Source organism: Ranitomeya imitator, chromosome 1 (genome assembly GCF_032444005.1).
Source record: "Ranitomeya imitator isolate aRanImi1 chromosome 1, aRanImi1.pri, whole genome shotgun sequence".
Lineage (NCBI taxonomy): Eukaryota > Metazoa > Chordata > Amphibia > Anura > Dendrobatidae > Ranitomeya > Ranitomeya imitator.
Genome location: NC_091282.1, coordinates 682,059,813 through 682,077,821, shown reverse-complemented (window position 1 = coordinate 682,077,821; position 18,009 = coordinate 682,059,813). Strand labels below are relative to the sequence as shown.

General features: G+C 45.5%; 1 protein-coding gene across 1 annotated transcript in view; it reads right to left on the bottom strand.

Moving 5' to 3' along the window:
• Positions 1 to 18,009, bottom strand: part of EXD1 (exonuclease 3'-5' domain containing 1) — a 189,428-nt gene that overhangs the window by 137,231 nt on the left and 34,188 nt on the right. Inside the window, exon 3 of the mRNA XM_069745614.1 lies at positions 8,518 to 8,586. Within this exon, the coding sequence (XP_069601715.1) occupies positions 8,518 to 8,586 (69 nt within the window). The remainder of the gene's footprint in view (positions 1 to 8,517; positions 8,587 to 18,009) is intronic.

Sequence of the window (18,009 nt, the reverse complement as noted above, 5' to 3'; positions counted from 1 at the left end):
AAAAACCCCCAGAATAGGACAGTGGGACATATCACTACGTTTGGGACCTATGTCTGGGAAGTGGGCATGATTGATTTATGGAGAGTTAGGCATATCGGGAAGAGCTGGTACTCATGCTACTCGCCACCTCATGGTACTTTGTCTAGGATTGACCTGGCACTGGGTAACCGTTTACTGGATACGATGGTAAGGGACGTGAGATATTTGCCTAGGGCTCTCTCGGACCACAGTCCAGTTGAAGTGGAATTTCGGCCGGTGGGGACACGGACCGGGAGCAGGAGGGAGTGGAAAATTCACCCTAATTGGCTACACAGTATAGACTTGGAGAAGATTAAGAAGGAGTTGGTGGAATTTCTTGAGATAAATGAGGGAAGTGTAGACGTGCTTACTGTGTGGGAAGCCATGAAAGCGTACTTGAGAGGGCTGTTGTTCAGGGATATTAGTAGGTGTAAGCGGAAATCGAGAGAGGCAGAGAGTTTGGCGATTGATGGGCTGAGGGTGGCGGAGGATGAGATGGTAATAACGGGTACTCTGGAGGCTGGGAAGAGGTTAAAGGCAGCTCAGAATCAGTTAGAGGCGGTTTTGCTGAGTAAGGCTGAAAGGAAGAGGGAATTCATGAATCTGGCCTATTACCAGGAGGGTGAATTGGTGGGTCATTTGCCATCGCTGGTGGCGTCTGCCCAGAGAAATACTTCCTTTGTTCATTCTTTGGTGTCTGGGAGCGGTATTGCGGTCTCTGAGACTTCAGAGATTGGAGATTTTTGCAGATTTTTATGCAGATTTATACTCCTCTCGGGTAGATGGGTCGATGGAGGACACGGTGGCGTTCCTTGAGGAGTTGGAGCTCCCAAGGCTGAGTGACATGGATAGGGAGGATTTGGAGGCTCTCATTACGGAGGAGGAATTGGGACGGGCATTGGAGTCGATGGCTAATGGGAAGGCGCCTGGCGTGGACGGATTTCCTGCCGAAATTTATAAAAACTTGGGGGAAGTGTTGATCCCTAAATTGAAGGCGGTCCTGGAGGAGGCTAGGAATGGTGGAAGGCTACCGGCATCTATGCGGGAGGCCACAATAGTGGTGATTCCTAAGGAGGGGAAAGACCCGGCACAGCCGGACTCATATCGGCCAATTTCTTTGCTTACTATAGACGTTAAACTCCTGGCTAAGGTGTTGGCGATGAGGTTGACAAGTGTTATTTCCGGCCTGGTACACTCAGATCAATCTGGCTTTATGACTGATAGATCAACTGCGATCAACTTACGAAGGCTGTATATGAACTTGCAACTCAGATCCGATAACTGTGTCCAGAGAGTTATTGCATCTTTAGACGCTCACAAGGCGTTCGATAGTGTGGAGTGGGGGCATCTCTGGCAGGTGTTGCGAAGAATGGGGTTTGGACCGCAGTTCATATCCTGGATTCAACTAATGTACTCGATGCCGATGGCCAGGGTTAGGGTGAATGGGGAGTTGTCACGGACCATACAATTGGCTAGAGGGACGAGACAAGGGTGTCCGCTCTCCCCCCTTTTGTTTGCTCTGGCTGTGGAACCACTGGCTGCTACGCTTCGACGGTCTGATGAGATGACGGGGTTTAAATATGGGATGATTTAAGAAAGGGTGGCGCTGTATGCAGATGACATTTTGTTATTTCTGGCTGATCCAGTTGCATCCTTGGAGGGAGCCATTGGGATTATTGAACGATTCGGATCAGTGTCGGGGCTTAGGATAAATTGGAGTAAGTCTATCTTGTTTAAGGTGGACGACATGGGTGGGGAACCACTGGAGGATGGGTGACTGGAGTAGAGTGGCTGGGCAAAGGGATTCAGTACGTGTATCAAATAATTGAGCAAGGTGAACTGAAATCATTTTCCCAATTGCAGGCGGAATTTGGTTTTGGGACTGCAGGGGAATATCAGTATTTGCGGATGAGGCATGCCTTTGGAGCTCAGAGTAGGGACGGAGGTATTAGGATTCAAAGGGATATAGTACTGGAGTATGTGTGTAATGACGGGACGACTGGAGGGGTCATATCCACTCTGTATAAAGATTTGTTGCACACTTTCCTATTGGGGTTTCCAATAATGGTGAGAGCTAAATGGGAAAGGGATCTGGGTCCAATGGATAACGAGACTTGGGAGTCGGTGTTAGAATTGGGTCCCAAGACTGACGCTGAGTGAACCGTATAGAATGTCACAGCTTTATGTGATACACAGAGTTTATATGTCTCCGATGGTGCTATATAAGGCAGGATTGCGTAATGACTCTGAATGTCCGAGTTGTAAATCTACGGATGCTGATATTTTTCATATGATGTGGACATGTCCGAGGTTGGCTGCCTTCTGGGTGGTAGTTTTGAGTCGTATGGAAGGTGCATATGGATGTAAGGTGCCAAGGGATCCAGTTATCTGTTTGCTGGGATGCGTGGATGAGATTGGAGTAAATAAACACCTAAAGATCGCTATTGCCAGATTGTTATACATGGCTAGGAAGGTAATAGCTCGAAACTGGATTAGGGAAGAGCCGCCGTCAAGAGGAGAGTTCCTCCAGTATGTGAAACAGGGCCTGACACTGGAAAAGGGGATTTATAAGAAGAGAGGGAAAATCGAAACGTTCAATAAATTATGGTCTTCATGGATTGCTATGGGATAGTAATGTAAAGTGTGGCTTATATGATCGGTTGACGGATTGGATATTCTATTGTTTTAATGATGGAAGTAACTAGCAAGGTGAGCTGCTTTGTTGGGTGGGGGCGGGGGGTCTTGGGATTGAAGGGGGTTGTTTGAAGGGGGAGGGGGGGAAACTTTGTATTGAAAATGTGAATGTAACATGTTAATTGCCTTGTTATTCTTAATAAAAATCTATTTGAACAAAAAAAAAAAAAAAGTTTGGTGCGGTGCAGGTTTCCAGTACATTCCTATGCACAGAGGAGGATGAGGATGCAGGGTTGGCAGCGTATTGTACGGACCTTGGGTGCAGGATGCGGGGTAAACACTGTGTCCTGTTGTCTCAGGGGTGCATCTGTGCGGTCAGAAAGGATTGCAGGAACGGGGGGAGCGCTGTATTGGCTTTGTACATAGTCTCTAGTACGCTTAAGAGGATCTTCAGTATCAAAATCACTTAAACTCCCACTGATGGCTTGTTCCAGGACCTTTAACCTTGCCATGGCTGCGGCGTGTTCACATTCCTTCTCTAGGGCCTCTATTTCTCCCTTTTTTTTTCTCTAGGGCCTCTGTTTCTGCCTTTCTGCGCACTGTTTCAGCTGCCTCTATTTCCATCTGTTTTCTTTTGAGCGAAGGCAGCTTGTAATTTAGTGGCCTCAGCTTCTGCACGTGCTCTTACGAGCTGTTCGCTGAGGGTTGAGGATTTTGAAGAGCGTGACTTAGATGATCGCTTTGACTGTCTGGCTGAGCCGGAAATATAAGATGACATCGCGGTTATTAGCGCGATTCTTGCCTCTGTCTTGGCTTTTATATTGTGCACCATGCTTTCTCTCTCATAGTTGTTGGAAAGCTTGCAGCTCTTTGCAGGGAACCGGTGGGTTAAGTCTCTAACATGGAGATGTACTGATATGCTGTTTCTGCATACAGTATAATCTGAACAAAATTGTGCAAGGGTTCCCTCTGGTGGTCGTTCGAGAGAAGGAGGCTGAGATAGGCTGTCTGTGCAGTTTTTGCCATAGCTCTGCTATAGCATGGAGAAGATCACCTTTACTGGATTCTAGATTCTCCCTTACTTTTCATGTGGGCTTTGGATCAAGTTCTATGCACTCTTCCTCTAACAATGGGTCTGGCAGAGACTGTGTAGTCATTCCTTCAGCCATCCTGATTCACAGGGAGAAGGGGAGCTGTATAGTCTCCTATATGCTGAGAGCGGATGCTCTGCAGGAAGTTCTGTAGCTTTATAGAAGCTGTGGGTGGCTTTACAGATGAATCTGGTTAAGTCTTTTTTACTATTCTGTCCTCGGGGCCTGTGGCTGCAAATATGGCTCTGCGAGATGCTGAATCTCTTCACCCTACTTACAATTGGCGACGTTCGCAGATAGCTTAACTCAGCCGCAGGCACACAAGTTATGAAGAATACGGAAGAGACTTTGATTTCTTTAAGAATTCTTGTTGAATGCATGCAAACAGCAGCAGGTAAGAAAGACTTTCTTCACACAAGCTGAAAGCACATGTGCCTCTAATGAAGGCAAGATGGAGACTGAGACACAGGGAGAAGAAGAAGGAAGTGACATGACACCCAGCAGTGGAGACAGAAGGGACAAACTTCATGGAAAGGGAGGATTTAAGCTATGCAAAACACAGGAACACATAGCAACAATAAACAATATGAGAGACTGCAATACAGCATGTAAAATGTACAGGACAGTCTGTAAAATGTCTCGTTCATGGGACATACCAGTAATTTTGAGTGTCTTAGGCTTCTTTCACACTTCCGTCGGTACGGGGCCGTCACTAAGCATCGGCGCGACGGACGTTGTGAAAATTCGGCACAACGTGGGCAGCGGATGTAGTTTTTCAACGCATCCGCTGCCCATTGTAAAGTCCCGGGGAGGAGGGGGCGGAATTTCGGCCACGCGTGCGCACTAGGAAATGCAGGATCCGACATACGAAAAAAAACGTTCCCTTGAACGACAATCTGTCCGCCAAAACACTACGCATCCAGTGCACGACAGACGCGACGTATGGCCATACGTCGCGATCCGTCGGCAATACAAGTCTATGGGCAAAAAACGCATCCTGCGGGCAACTTTGCACAGAACGACGCATTGCGACGGAGGCCAAATGACGCAAGTGTGAAAGAGGCCTTACAGCGCCCAGGGAACCACCACTTGTGGTTTGATGCCAGTCTTGTTCATCTGTCTTCCTGTGTCTGTCAAATAATTATAGTTTTATACTACGAGTTATGCTATGAAGGATCATAAGTGATCGGAAACGAGTTGCATTTTTGCATTTGTGTCTTGTCTAAATCTTTGTGGAACACTCAAAGCCATTTTGGATTTTATTGGATCGTGGGAGCCCGTTTCGTCTTTTCTCCGTTTACTTTGAGTTGTCACACACAATGCAATACAAAATATGTGCCTTTTTTCAAAAATAAGCTTGTTTATTAAACTGGAATTTTTTTCACATTTTTTACTTTTTTAAAACATTTAAAACATGTTCTAACAACTAAGAAAACAGTGGTAACCCCTCACAAGTGACCCCCTTTTGGAAACTAGACCACTCAAACATTTAGATATGTGGTGAGCAGCATGAACCCTCATGTGCTTCACAGAAGTTTATAACATTGAGCAGTGAAAAAAATAAATTAATTTAAAATAAAAAAAATAAAAAATCATTTTCTCCACAAAAATGTTATTTTGGCCCCAAATTTTGCATTTTCATAAGGGTAACAGGAGAAGTTGCACAATAAAATTTGTTGTGGAATTTCTCCTGAGTACGCCAATACCCCATATGTGGGGGAACACTACTTTTGAGGCACAGTGCAAAGCTAAGAAGTGAAATAACCCCATTTTACAAACTACACCTCTCAATGAATTCATCTAGGGGTGCAGCGATCATATTGACACCAGAATTGTCACAGAATTTTATACTATAGGGCAGTGAAGAAAAAAATATCTACATTTTTACCACCAACATTTTGTTTTTGCCCCAGATTTTACAGTTTCACACAAGGGGGTAAAAATGGCACAAAAATTTGTCCCACAATTTCTACTGAAAGTGGCAATACCCAATATGTGGCTGTACGGTATTACTTAGAAACACAGAGAGACTCGGGAGAAACCGAGAGCTATTTGCCTCTTGAAGCGCAGCTTGTCATAGAACAATTTGCGGCCTCCCTATACAGAGCCCCTAATTGCTAGAAGAGCAGAATCCTCCTTCAAGTGACCCCATTTTTATTTACAGGTGTAGTGACGATTTTGACTCCATGGGTAATTTTCACCAGCAAGCAGCAATGAATGATGCCGAGTGAAAATTGCAAAGCAAACTGTCGTTGTAGTTACCAGTACGCTGTAGTGACCACTACATTGGAGTCACCAGTATGTTATTCCCGGCCCATGCTTCTGAAGACATGCACTCGCAAGTTAGGTGGGCTCTCCACTTCAGAAATGCCAATCATGAACGCAATAAGTGGTTTAGGTACACTGTGGTGCTTAAGGGAGGGGGAATTTGGATTTGGGAGTGGAGAAGTTGCTGAATTTTTCTTGGCCGGTGAGGAGCCATTTCGCTTTTCCTTTGTACTACCGGTAACATGGAAGACCCCTATATTTCTGTTAACAGATGACAGATCTGAGTAGGGGCTTTTTTTGTGGGTGGAGTTTAAGCTTTTATTAACGTTATGGATCACAGTTATCCGGTGCTTTAAGCTGCCACTTACTTTGGGGTTTCCATCTAAATCTGAGTGACGTGATTCAGATGAAACCCCAAAGGGATCTATTCACTATAATGAGGCAGCAGAGTTACTCTGGACTCCGTCTGGCCTCTGTTCAGCGGTATCCTTTTCAGAAGTGCACAAAACTGTGGCCGATAGCACATTTATGCAATTCAAAAAAGACACAGACACCGCCTGATAACAGGTCCTATGGCGTCCAGTGCCTCCATCTGCCTCATTATAGGGAATCTTCCGCTGGGGACTGTCAATCACGTAGAGATTTACATGTAAACCCCGGTGGAAGCGCTCAGCAGACTGCAGGATAAATGTGCGCCAAGCTTTACTGCGAACTTTGGGAGGCAGAATGAAAAAAAAAAAAATCAACAGCAGGTGAAGAATTGGATTTATTTTTTTTATTCTGTTCCTCGTGCAGTATAAGTGATTAGGAGACACTATTCTTCGGGTCAGTGCGAATACAGTGATAACAGATTTATATCGGGTTTTTATATTTGGCTGCTGTGACACACTAAGACACTATTTATTGCGAGAACTAGTTTATGCATCACTTTTTGAGAGCTACAATTTTTCCATATTTTGGCCCACCGAATCATATGGTGGCATGCTTCTTTGCGAGACGATTTCACTTTTTTATTGGTACCATTTTCGGGCACATGACATTTTTTGGTCACTTTCTATTCCGATTTTTGGGAGGCAAAACGAACAAAAGCAAGCAATTCAAGAATTTCTTTTGGGGGGTTTATGCAGTTCCGTGTGTGGTAAAATTGACACGGCAGTTTTATTCTTCAGGTCAGTACAATTACAGCGATACCTCATTTTTATAGTTTTATGTTTTAGCACTGTTACACAATAAAAACTATTTTATAGACAAAATTATTTTTGCATTGCTTTATTCTGAGAGCTATAACTTTTTTATTTTTCCGCTGATGGAGCTGTACGGTGGCTTGCTTTTTTGTGGGACAAAATGACGTTTTCATTGGTACCATGTTTATTTATATTCGTCTTTTTGATCTCGTTTTATTCCACTTTTTGTTCGGCGGTATGATAAAGCATTGTTTTTTGCTTTTTTTTTTTTAATTTTCCTTATGGTGTTCACTAAAGGGGTTAATTAGTGTACTTCTAGTGTTTTTATATATTTTTTCTCATTCAAATATTTATAGAGACAGTATCTTTTGATTTATTTTTTATTTAAAAAAATATATTTTTACAATTTAAAAACTTTTTTTTAACTTTTTTACTTTGTCCTATGAGATAATTTTTGCAGGCTAATCGCATGTACAGCATGGGGATGCAGCAGCATCCCTATGCTATGCAAACTGTCAGCTCTGCACTGACAGAGAAGGTTGCACTGTGAATGATCAGCAAGTTTCCTAGCTCTAGTGACCCGGATGTCATCATGATGACATCAGGTCACCATTGCAACGATCAAGACCCCACATTACGTCACAGGGTCTCCATCCAAAGGCAGAGGGGCTGTCAACCCTCTGCCGGCTCCGGAAATGCTGCGATCTCATTCGATTGCAGCATTTCGGAGGTTAATGTGCTGGGAGCGGTGTGTGACTGCTTCTGGCACGGGTGTCAGCTGACAAGGTGGCGATCGCCTGCACACCACCCGATCGAGATATAATAATCCGTCCCTGGTCAAATTATTGTCCGATGTCAGAAAGGGGTTAAAGAGTAATTATTGTTCCAATTTTTATTTAATAAATGAGTAGTACACACATACATAAGAAACTTTGTAATATATCTTATCAGAGAAATCTTGTTCTTACTCTGACAGGAGGGCAAGGAGGAGGAGCTCTGCCTCTGGCTCCTTCCTCCTCCTTTCTCCTTCCATCTACATAAAATCTTATCAGTAATAACTGTCATCTCCTATCTCAGCAATGTTATAATCTCCTATCTCAGCAATGTTATAATTTGTCTTCACTGAACTCAGATTTTATTCATGAAAGATCAGTCATGGCAGAGAAAGAAGCAGATCTCTGATAAGATGCATTACAAAGTTTCTTATTTACATGTGTACTACTAAATGATGAAATAGAAATTTAAATGATGGCTACTAGTTAAAATGTACACTCCTGACTTAATTTATTAAATACCACAAATACTGAAAAATCACACATTACCTTTCAGAATAACGTTTCCGAAAAACAGTTTGGCTCCAGGAGAAGTCTTACCAGTACTTAAATCCTTCACTGAAAGAGAACAAACAACTTAGTCTGAAATAAATATAAAATATGAAAATGTCAATTAGACTTACCAGTAATTTTATTCTTTAGAAACTATGACATCCCCAGGGAACCAGAGGGAGAAAGGGATAGAAGGCCCCAACTTTCTTACGAACGCTCATTTTACGATAATCTTAAAGTCTGAACAGGCTGACGATTACTCAATGAATCAGCAAGACGCTCGTTCGTCGGGGGAAATAATCTTTGGTGCTACATGAAAAGATCATAATTTTCAAAAGTGCTTCTTTCTGTGTAAACAGGACTTAGGCTGTCATTTTTCTTGGTAGCACATGTATACTGATTGTTCAGTACGCATCAGAAGTGTGGTCTGCCTGTATAAACAAGCTATTAAAGGACCACTGATCAGAAAACAAGTTAGGCCGGTTTCACATTTGCGGTTGTGTCCGCAGTGTTTCTTCCGCATATATCCGCATGCGTTGTGTATTCCTATATTTAACATTAGGGACGCATGCGTCTGCGATCGTTTGCTTTTGGCCGCGTTTGACGACGCATGCGTCATTTCGTCTGTGGTTTTGCGCGGAAATGCAACATGTAGTAATTTTTAGAGGCGTCAATTTGCCGCCTATAAACGTATGCGGTCGATTGCGTAAGGAATGCGCAAAAAAAACGCATTCTTGTCTATGTAAACGGATGCGTTCACAAGCACATGCGTTTGCTTGTGTTCGTAAAAGCATGCATTGCACCAGAGAAAAACATGTCTAGACACTGATAAGCCACCCCCCACATACCAGGTGATAAAGGGAGGGAGCGGACAGTTGCAGGTCACTACGCAGCAGACAGAGAAGCTTTCCAGACGCAGCAGACCAGACACAGGAAGGAATCTACACTCAGAACAATGTGAGTATATCCTAGCCAATGCCTTAATTTTCTATCTCTACATGTCCTAATTTCTGCCATTTATTTCTTTCTGCATGCATCATAACGTCTTCTTCTGATGAGGAGCAAAGTCCTGCGCCTTCCGAAGTAGAACATGTCAGTGAAGTGAGTACTCACCTCCTCAGATTGGTAAGTATTCACTGTCTATCTACACATATGACAATTTTTTTTTTTCTTTTTTTTTTTTTTTTTACAGCACTTCTACTGCGGCAGAGACTGGGCAGGAGCAGCGGAGTCACGGTCGGGTGGCAAGGCGGCAGCGGGTACGTATACAAGGCTGACTGCTGTATCCTCACTGTTGTATTCTTTAATCTTCCTTTCTGTACTTTACTCTTTTTTAATTCTCTTCTGGACTCCCTTTTTTATCTTGACTTTCCTTATTCATGCCATTTCTCAGCCTCTGTTTTCTTTCTTTTCCTTATGTTAATGTATCCAACATTAATGTCTTTATTTAACTTTTAGGTTCCAGAACGGGATGCATAGAAAATGACCTCCTCATCTCCCTGGTCCAGGAGCAAGTTCCGTTGTGGGACACCCAAGATCCACTGCACTCAAACAAAGTCATGATCCGGCGCCTATGGAATGAGGTGTCCAAAGCGATATGGGATGGCTGGGACAACACCCCGACTCAGGTCTGAAATGCATTTTGTAAGTATTGCGCTGCAGTGTGAAGCAGAAGAGACCTTGGCCGTGCTCACTCAACTGTGTGTGATGAAAGAAACTCTCAGGAGTTTCACTCATCACACACAGTTGTGTGAGCACGGGAAAAAGTCAATTTACTCACCATTATGGGTTTTTTTTTTTGTTTTTTTTTTAAGTGTCCAAAGTCAAAACACGTTGGCGTTCGATGAAGGACCGCTTCAACAAGGACCTGCGTCAAGAGAGCCGTGTTCCCAGTGGTTCAGGAGCAAGGATCCGAAAATATAAATACCATCGTGCTCTGGCATTTTTAAGACCGGTCCTTGCCCAGAGAACGTAAGTATTTATCACGTGCATTAGGTTGTGTTGTGTTGTATTGCCATAATCTGTATGTTTCTATTCCATAGGAGTTGTCGTCTGTAATTTTTGGTATTAATTTTTTTCCCTTTTTTCACAGCACATGGAGCACTACTGTTGGCCCAGGTTCTGGAGCGGTCCTTCATCCGACAGCCACGGACCCGTCCCAGCCATCCGGCAGCGCTGCAGCAAGTGGGCCTGCCACACAAACTGGAGACCAGGAAGCTGGTCCATCAGGTCTTCCCCTTTCCCAGTCCTCTGCCCCTTTTTTTGGGCTCCTCCCAGTAGCGGGCATCGGACAGGTCCCTCATGCCTGAGTTTTTGCACTTGAGCTCTGTTTTTCACGAAGGATTCAAGGCTTTGGGTGACCGAATGGATATTTTCCTTGCCCACATGAATACACGTATCCAGGAGGTCGCCAAAAGCCTTGACCAAGTAAAAGTCGACCTCCAGAGGCCAGCACATCATTTTTTTAACCAAATTGAGCAGGGCATGTCGGAACACCTTACTCCTGACCTCCAGCTTCGTGTCATGCAGGCCTGCAATGTTGCTTATGTGCAGGCTATGCAGAAGAGTCAGTATTTTCAGCAGACAGTGGCGGCATATCCACCTGTGCCTTCACTGTCACGATTAATTTCAATGCCGACCTCTGCTGCATACCACTGCACGGCCACCTCTATTCCTAGCACTCCTGGACACCAGTACAGCACCACTGCCATGCCGAGTGCTGTTGGACAGCCCACCGCCACCACCATGACAACCACTGCTCCTGCTTGGACCTCCTCCACTGACACCACGATGCAGCAGGAACCTGGCATGGCTGCACGCTCTACGAGCACTATGGACCCTGGCATGGCGGCACGCTCTACGAGCACTATGGACCCTGGCATGGCCGCACGCTCTACGAGCACTATGGACTCTGGCATGGCCGCACGCTCTACGAGCACTATGGCATGGCTGCACGCTCTACGAGCACTATGGACTCTGGCACAGTGCAGCCGGACCCTAACAGGTCACCCACCACGACCTTGCCCTTGTCTTTAGTATAGAGATATGAGGTGCGCCAAAAAAATAATTCATGTATTATCTCCATAATCTCTTCCTTTAGTCTGTGACTAGTGTTGCAGACTGAAGAGAAAATGGCGGAAAAATGATAATTACTTACGGGTAATTTGATTTTCCAGAACCATGACAGCACCGCACGTGAGAGATGGCATCCGCCCCCAGGAACAGGAAACCTGTAGCAGAGATATAAGAATGGGGCAGCCCCTCTCTCCTCAGTTTGTTTCAGAGTATGGAAGATGACCGCTTTGTTAGTACACAGTTATGTATCATATTTACATTGTACAACCTTTCGTTAGTTTCTATCTATACCCATATCTCTTTACATACATATTTACTTATATACGTATATGTATAATAAGGTTTTGGTTTTTTTTGTTTTGTTTTTTCGGGAATCACACAACCATCACCAAGATAGGGCGGGAATTAATGCGGTGCTGTCATGGTTCTGGAAAATCAAATTACCCGTAAGTAATTATCATTTTTTCCCTTCACCATGACAGCACCGCACGTGAGAGGAATAAATAGAAGACTCATAGGGTGGGACAACAGCAGATAACACCTTTCTCCCAAAAGACAAGTCTGATAGACCTAAGTCTGGTCTATAATGTCGGAAGAAGGTAGAGGGTGAGGACCATACTGCCGCTCTACAAATCTGTTCCACCGAGGCGCTTGCCCTTTCCGCCCAGGATGTGGCAATAGCACGCGTGGAGTGAGCCGTAACACCGTGTGGGGGAACTTGACCAGAAGAGGAATATGAAAGTGAGATAGCTGTACGCAACCACCGTGCAATAGTTGCCTTTGAGGCCTGGCCTTTATTCCCCTGTTTGTCCACTGGAAGGTGACAAAAAGGGCCGATGACTGACGCCAAGATTTTGTGGCTTCTAAGTATTGAAGCAGGCATCGTCTGACATCGAGACAATGGAAGGTTTGCTCTCCCTGGGATTTTGGTTGGGGACAGAATGAGGGCAGAATAATTTCCTGGTCTCTATGAAATTTTGAGTTGACCTTTGGAAGGAAGGCCGGGTCGGTTTTGATAACCACTTTGTCATCATGGAAGGTAGTGTAAGGAGGGTTCACCGACATAGCTTGTAGCTCACAGGTACGACGGGCTGAAGTTAAGGCAACCAGGAGGACCGTTTTTAGGGTCAAGGATTTTATCGATATAGAATCAAGAGGCTCAAAAGGGGAAACGGTTAGAGCATTTAAAATTAAATTTAAATCCCAGGGAGCCACCTTAGGTAATAATTTTGAGGGTCTGGATGTAAAAGAGGCTCGGATGAACCTATAGACCCAAGGGTGGTCAGCAAGTTTATGATCAAACAGCGCACCCAGGGCGGAGACTTGCACTTTTAAGGTGCTAGTAGACAGATCCCTTTCCAACCCTTTTTGGAGAAATTCAAGAATTTCTTTTACCGGGACTTGCTGACTCGTTTCGGACAATTGTCACCCCGAGAAATCTAGGAACTTTTGCCAGATTTTTTGGTATTTCTCTGAGGTGACCTTTTTCCTGCTGGTGAGCAATGTGGTCACCAAAGGGTTTGAGAATCCTTTTGCTAACAGAAGTCCCCTCTCAAGTTCCAGTCGGTGAGATGTAGCCTGTGTACTTGGGGATGTTGAACTGGTCCCTGGTGTAGGAGATCCGGGGCATCCGGAAAGATCCACGGGTCCGAGAGACATGCGTCTGAGCCACGTGAACCATGCCCTTTTCGGCCAAAAGGGAGCTATGAGGATCACTCGTGCCTTGTCTTCCCGAATTTTTCTGAGGACTGTCGGGATTAATGGTATTGGGGGAAATGCGTATGCTAGATGGAAGTTCCACCGATATAGAAACGCGTCTACCCCCTCCGGGTGTTCTCTTGGGTTCAGAGAATAGAACTTCTTCACCTTCCGATTTCCTTTTGTGGCAAACAAGTCTATCTCTGGAACGCCCCAGCTGGCACATATTCTCCCAAACACTCGCTGGTTCAGGGACCACTCCCCTTGATGTAACGTGTGACGGCTTAAGAAGTCGGCTACCTGATTCTCTGACCCTTTTAAGTATGTTCCGGTTAATGAAAGAAGGTTGTTTTCGGCCCATATAAAAAGTTCTTTGGCTTCTGCCATAATGGATGGTGACCTTGTGCCCCTATATGAAGAAGTGCTAGCCTTACCGCAGACAATTCCTTTAGATTGGAGGACGCTGTTATCATTGGGCCCCCCCATTGACCCTGTAGGACCTGATCCTCTAAGTGTGCTCCCCCATCCCCATGGACTCGCATCGGTAGTAACGACTACTGGATCCCGTACTGACCACGGCACTGCGTTGCTTAAATTTTCTGTTTTCAGCCACCATTCTAGTGAGTTCTGAACCCTTGGAGATAGAAGAATCTTCCGATTTAGATTGTATGGATTCCTCTCTTGTTCGGCTAGTATCTGCCATTGTAACTCTCGTGTGTGGTTTTGTGCCCACCGTGTTGCTGGAATTGTTGCCGTTAGGACTCCTAAGAGCGACATTGCATTCCTTAGAGAGATAGTCCGTTGTAGCTGGAACAATTGTATTTTCTGTTGAATAGATTGAATTTTCCTCTGTGGGAGGACACACTCCTGCTTGACTGAATCTAATAAGATTCCGAGGAATTCTTGAGTCTGTGTTGGGATAAGTCTTGATTTTTTCAGGTTTATCATCCATCCTAATCTGGTCAGTACCTCCAGTACTCTTGCGGCCGCTTTCTCGCAATTTTCTTTGTTGTTCGCTATTACCAAAAAATCGTCCAAATATGGTACCAACATTATGTCTTCTTTCCTGATGAAAGATGCTACTTCGGAAAAAATTTTTGTGAATTTACGGGGCGCTATGGCTACCCCAAAGGGAAGACACTGATACTGTAGATGGACGGGGGTTTTTGCAAGGTTTACCACTAATCTCAGATATTGTTGGTGTTGGACAGCGATTGGCACATGCTAGTAAGCATCTGTGAGATCGATCACTGCCATGTAACAGTTTGGGTCGAGTACTTTTACTGCGGTTCTTAAGGTCTCCATTTTGAATTTGTCTATTTGAATATAATGGTTTAGGGCCTTTAGGTTGAATATTACTCAGTGAGCCGTCCGGTTTTGGCGTTAGAAATAAGGTGCTGTAGAATCCTTTCCCCATCTCTTGATGAGGTACTTTTACTAACACCTCCTTTTTCATGAGGAGATGAATCTCTCTCTCTAGTGTGGCCTGATTTTTCCCCGCCACTTGGGTCATTTTTACACGATTTGGTGGGAGGCTGGAGAACTTGAGTCTTAGACCCTCTGACAATAAGTTGGTTACCCATTGAGAAGCCGGCAGTGCTGCCCAGTGGTGGACAAACCGCCGGAGTCTTCCCCTCACCGGAATGCTGGCGTCATTGATGTCTGGGATCAGACTTGGGAGGAGGCTTGTTGAAAAGAAATCCCTTTTCTCTTCGGTCTCTCCAGGGTCTGCCTCGACTAGGCCTGTCATCCGATCGGCCACGGGTCCCTCTATATCCAGATCCACGAAAGGACGAACGAGAGGTTTCCCAACGGCGCCTGGGAAAGGAAGGGGGTGGAAAGCGCTTTTTCTTGTCCAATGCCTTCTCAAGGATCTCGTCCAGAGCCTTGCCAAAAAGGTATTGCCCTTCACAGGGTACCCCGCAGAGTTTGACCTTCAATTGAAAGTCAGCTGACCAATTTTTCAGCCACAATGCTCTACGTCCCGAATTGGATAAAGCACATGCACGTGCGGCACTCCTAACAGAATCTATTGAGGCATCCGCCAGGAACCTCGCGGCGCCCTGTAGAGAGGGCAATGCTTCCAGAAGTCTCTCTCTCGGGCATTTGTTTTTGATTTGGTCACTTAACTCCTCTAACCACTTGACCATAGCCCGTGCCGTGCAAGTGGCAGCAACCCCGGGCTTAAATGACCATGTCGCTGCTTCCCAAGTAGACTTTAGAAAAGCATCTGCTTTCTTGTCGAGGGGGTCTTTTAGGGCTCCCATGTCCTCGAATGGTAACGCAACCCCTTTAGAGGTGCTGGCGATGGCTGCATCTAACTTAGGCGCCTTATCCCACTTCTCACAGACCTCCTCATCAAAGGGGTATTTGCATTTTAAAGCCTGAGGGATGGACATCTTTTTATTAGGCTTCTTCCACTCATGTTTTATTAAATTGACTATATTATCATGGAAGGGAAAAATTTTTTGCTTTTTCTCCTCCAAATTACTAAACATGGTGTCTTGGATAGTGTTGAGCATTCCGATACCGCAAGTATCGGGTATCGGCCGATATTTGCAGTATCGGAATTCCGATACCAAATTCCGATATTTCCTGCGTATCGGATACCGGAATCGGAAGTTCCCAGAATTCAAACTGCACGCAGCAGCCAATGAGGAATGAATGGAAGTGTGGGCACATCCTGTTTAGCATGGTGGGCATGTAAGTACTGGCAAGGCTGTGATTGGCTGCTGAAATGATGTCACTCTGCACTATAAAAAACGCTGCCGCCATTTTGCGCTCACTGCTGTGATTTCAGTTAGGGACAGGACGCTGTGTTCTAACTGAGGGCCAGTTGAGATAGCTAATTGCTTTATTTTGCTTTTCCAAGGCTAATTTAGCAAACGCTGTGTGTTCACCTTGCTCTTGCCTTGCAGCGCTGTTTTAACAGCGTTCTGCAAGCTGTGTGTGTGTGCAGCTCACTCTGTAGTCTGTGTGCAGCCATATACCCGGTTGTATTCAGCTCAGGGGGGTTCACACTGCCTCATACAGTTCTATCCATTGTCCTTTTTTGCTCATAGTGCAGCCTGCTGAACATTTTTTCTAAAATTTCCTATTAGTGTTTTTCCACCCGTCTCCAGCTAAATAGTGGAAATACACTACATAGGATAACCTAGAGGAGTGTTTTTGGGCCTTGCAGCGCCGTTTACGGCTGTCTGCACGGTCTCTGTGTGAACGCAACTCGCCCTGTAGTCTGTGTGCAGCCACAGCCGGTTGTATTCAGCTCAGGGTGCGTCACTGCCTCATACCGTTGAATAACTTGTCCTTTTTTTCAAATAGTGCAGCCTGTTGAAAATTTTTCCAAAAATTTCCTATTAGTGTCTTTCCACCCGTCTCCAGCTAAATAGTGGAAAAACACTACATAGGATAACCTAGAGGAGTGTTTTTGGGCCTTGCAGCGCCGTTTACGGCTGTCTGCACGGTCCCCGTGAGTTAAACTCGCTCTGTAGCCCGATCTGCAGAAAAAAAAAAAAAAGTAAAGTTCACCAAACACCACTTAACACTTGTGTAGGCCACATTTTATCAATAATAAAGTCTAGTCCACACTTTACAACATTAGTGTTTCTTACACCTGTTAGGAGGAGCATTTCAGGAATAAGCACACTAAGGCCTTAGTACTTTTCTGCTTATCTTTATCTGTCAACCAAGATGAAGAGGGCAGGGAGTAAGGCACGTGGGCGTGGAGCAGGGAGAGGACGTGGTGATTCTGTGCCTGCTGCGGGCACCGGTGACTCATCATCATTCAGTTTCAGCAGGGAACAGTCCTTCATGCGCAGCTTTGTCGGAGAGCGCCGTGCACCGCTGATGCGTGAAGATCAAATTGAAGCAGTTGTCGGATGGATGGCAGCTAACGCATCGACTTCAATTAGTGCCACATCCTCTCAGGCACAGACCACTGGAGAGCAGCCATCTGTCTCTTCACCACCTGCCAAATTGGCCAGGCAGTCAGAGAGCCCAGGACAGGAGCCGTCTCTACTTCTGTTCTCTGAATCTCTTGGCTTGGAAACAGGGGGCCAGCCAAGCAGCATTGGAGAAATGGAAGAAGAGGCAGTGTGCAGTGATGCCCAACAGCTTTGTCTCTCTGACTCTAAAGAGGCGGGAGGGCCAGTGCCTGCGGTGACCACAGCGCAGTACGCATCTGATGATGAAACTCAGGTGCCGCTTTCTGGTGCGTACTGTGCTGCCGAGACTACCCAGGAGGAGCAGTTGGTGGCAGAGGGTAGTGGAGATGATGAGGTCCTTGACCCATCGTGGCGTGAGGAACAGAAAGGTGGTGGGAGCAGCTCTGAGGAAGAGATTCCCCTAACGGGTCAAAGAGGGAGAGGGAGGGGGAAGACTGCGGAGCCTGTAGCCTCCACTTTGGCACCCGTTAGGAGCCTGTCTCTTTCCAAAGCCAAAAAGGGCGCTCCCAAGACTTGCAGTGCCTGGTCCTTTTTTGACACAGTTGCAGATGACATTTGTTTTGTCAAATGCAAGCTGTGTCATCAGAAAGTAAAAAGAGGTAAAAGTGTCAGCAACCTCAATACCACAAATATGTGGAAACATGTGCGGACCAGGCACGCGGTGGAGTTACAAAAACACACTGAAGACCTAGGCCAACCAACAGCGGCAGCTACCACCTCTTCAGCTCGTGTTGCCTCTTCCTCCAGCTCACGCACAGCTGGTTCGGCTTCC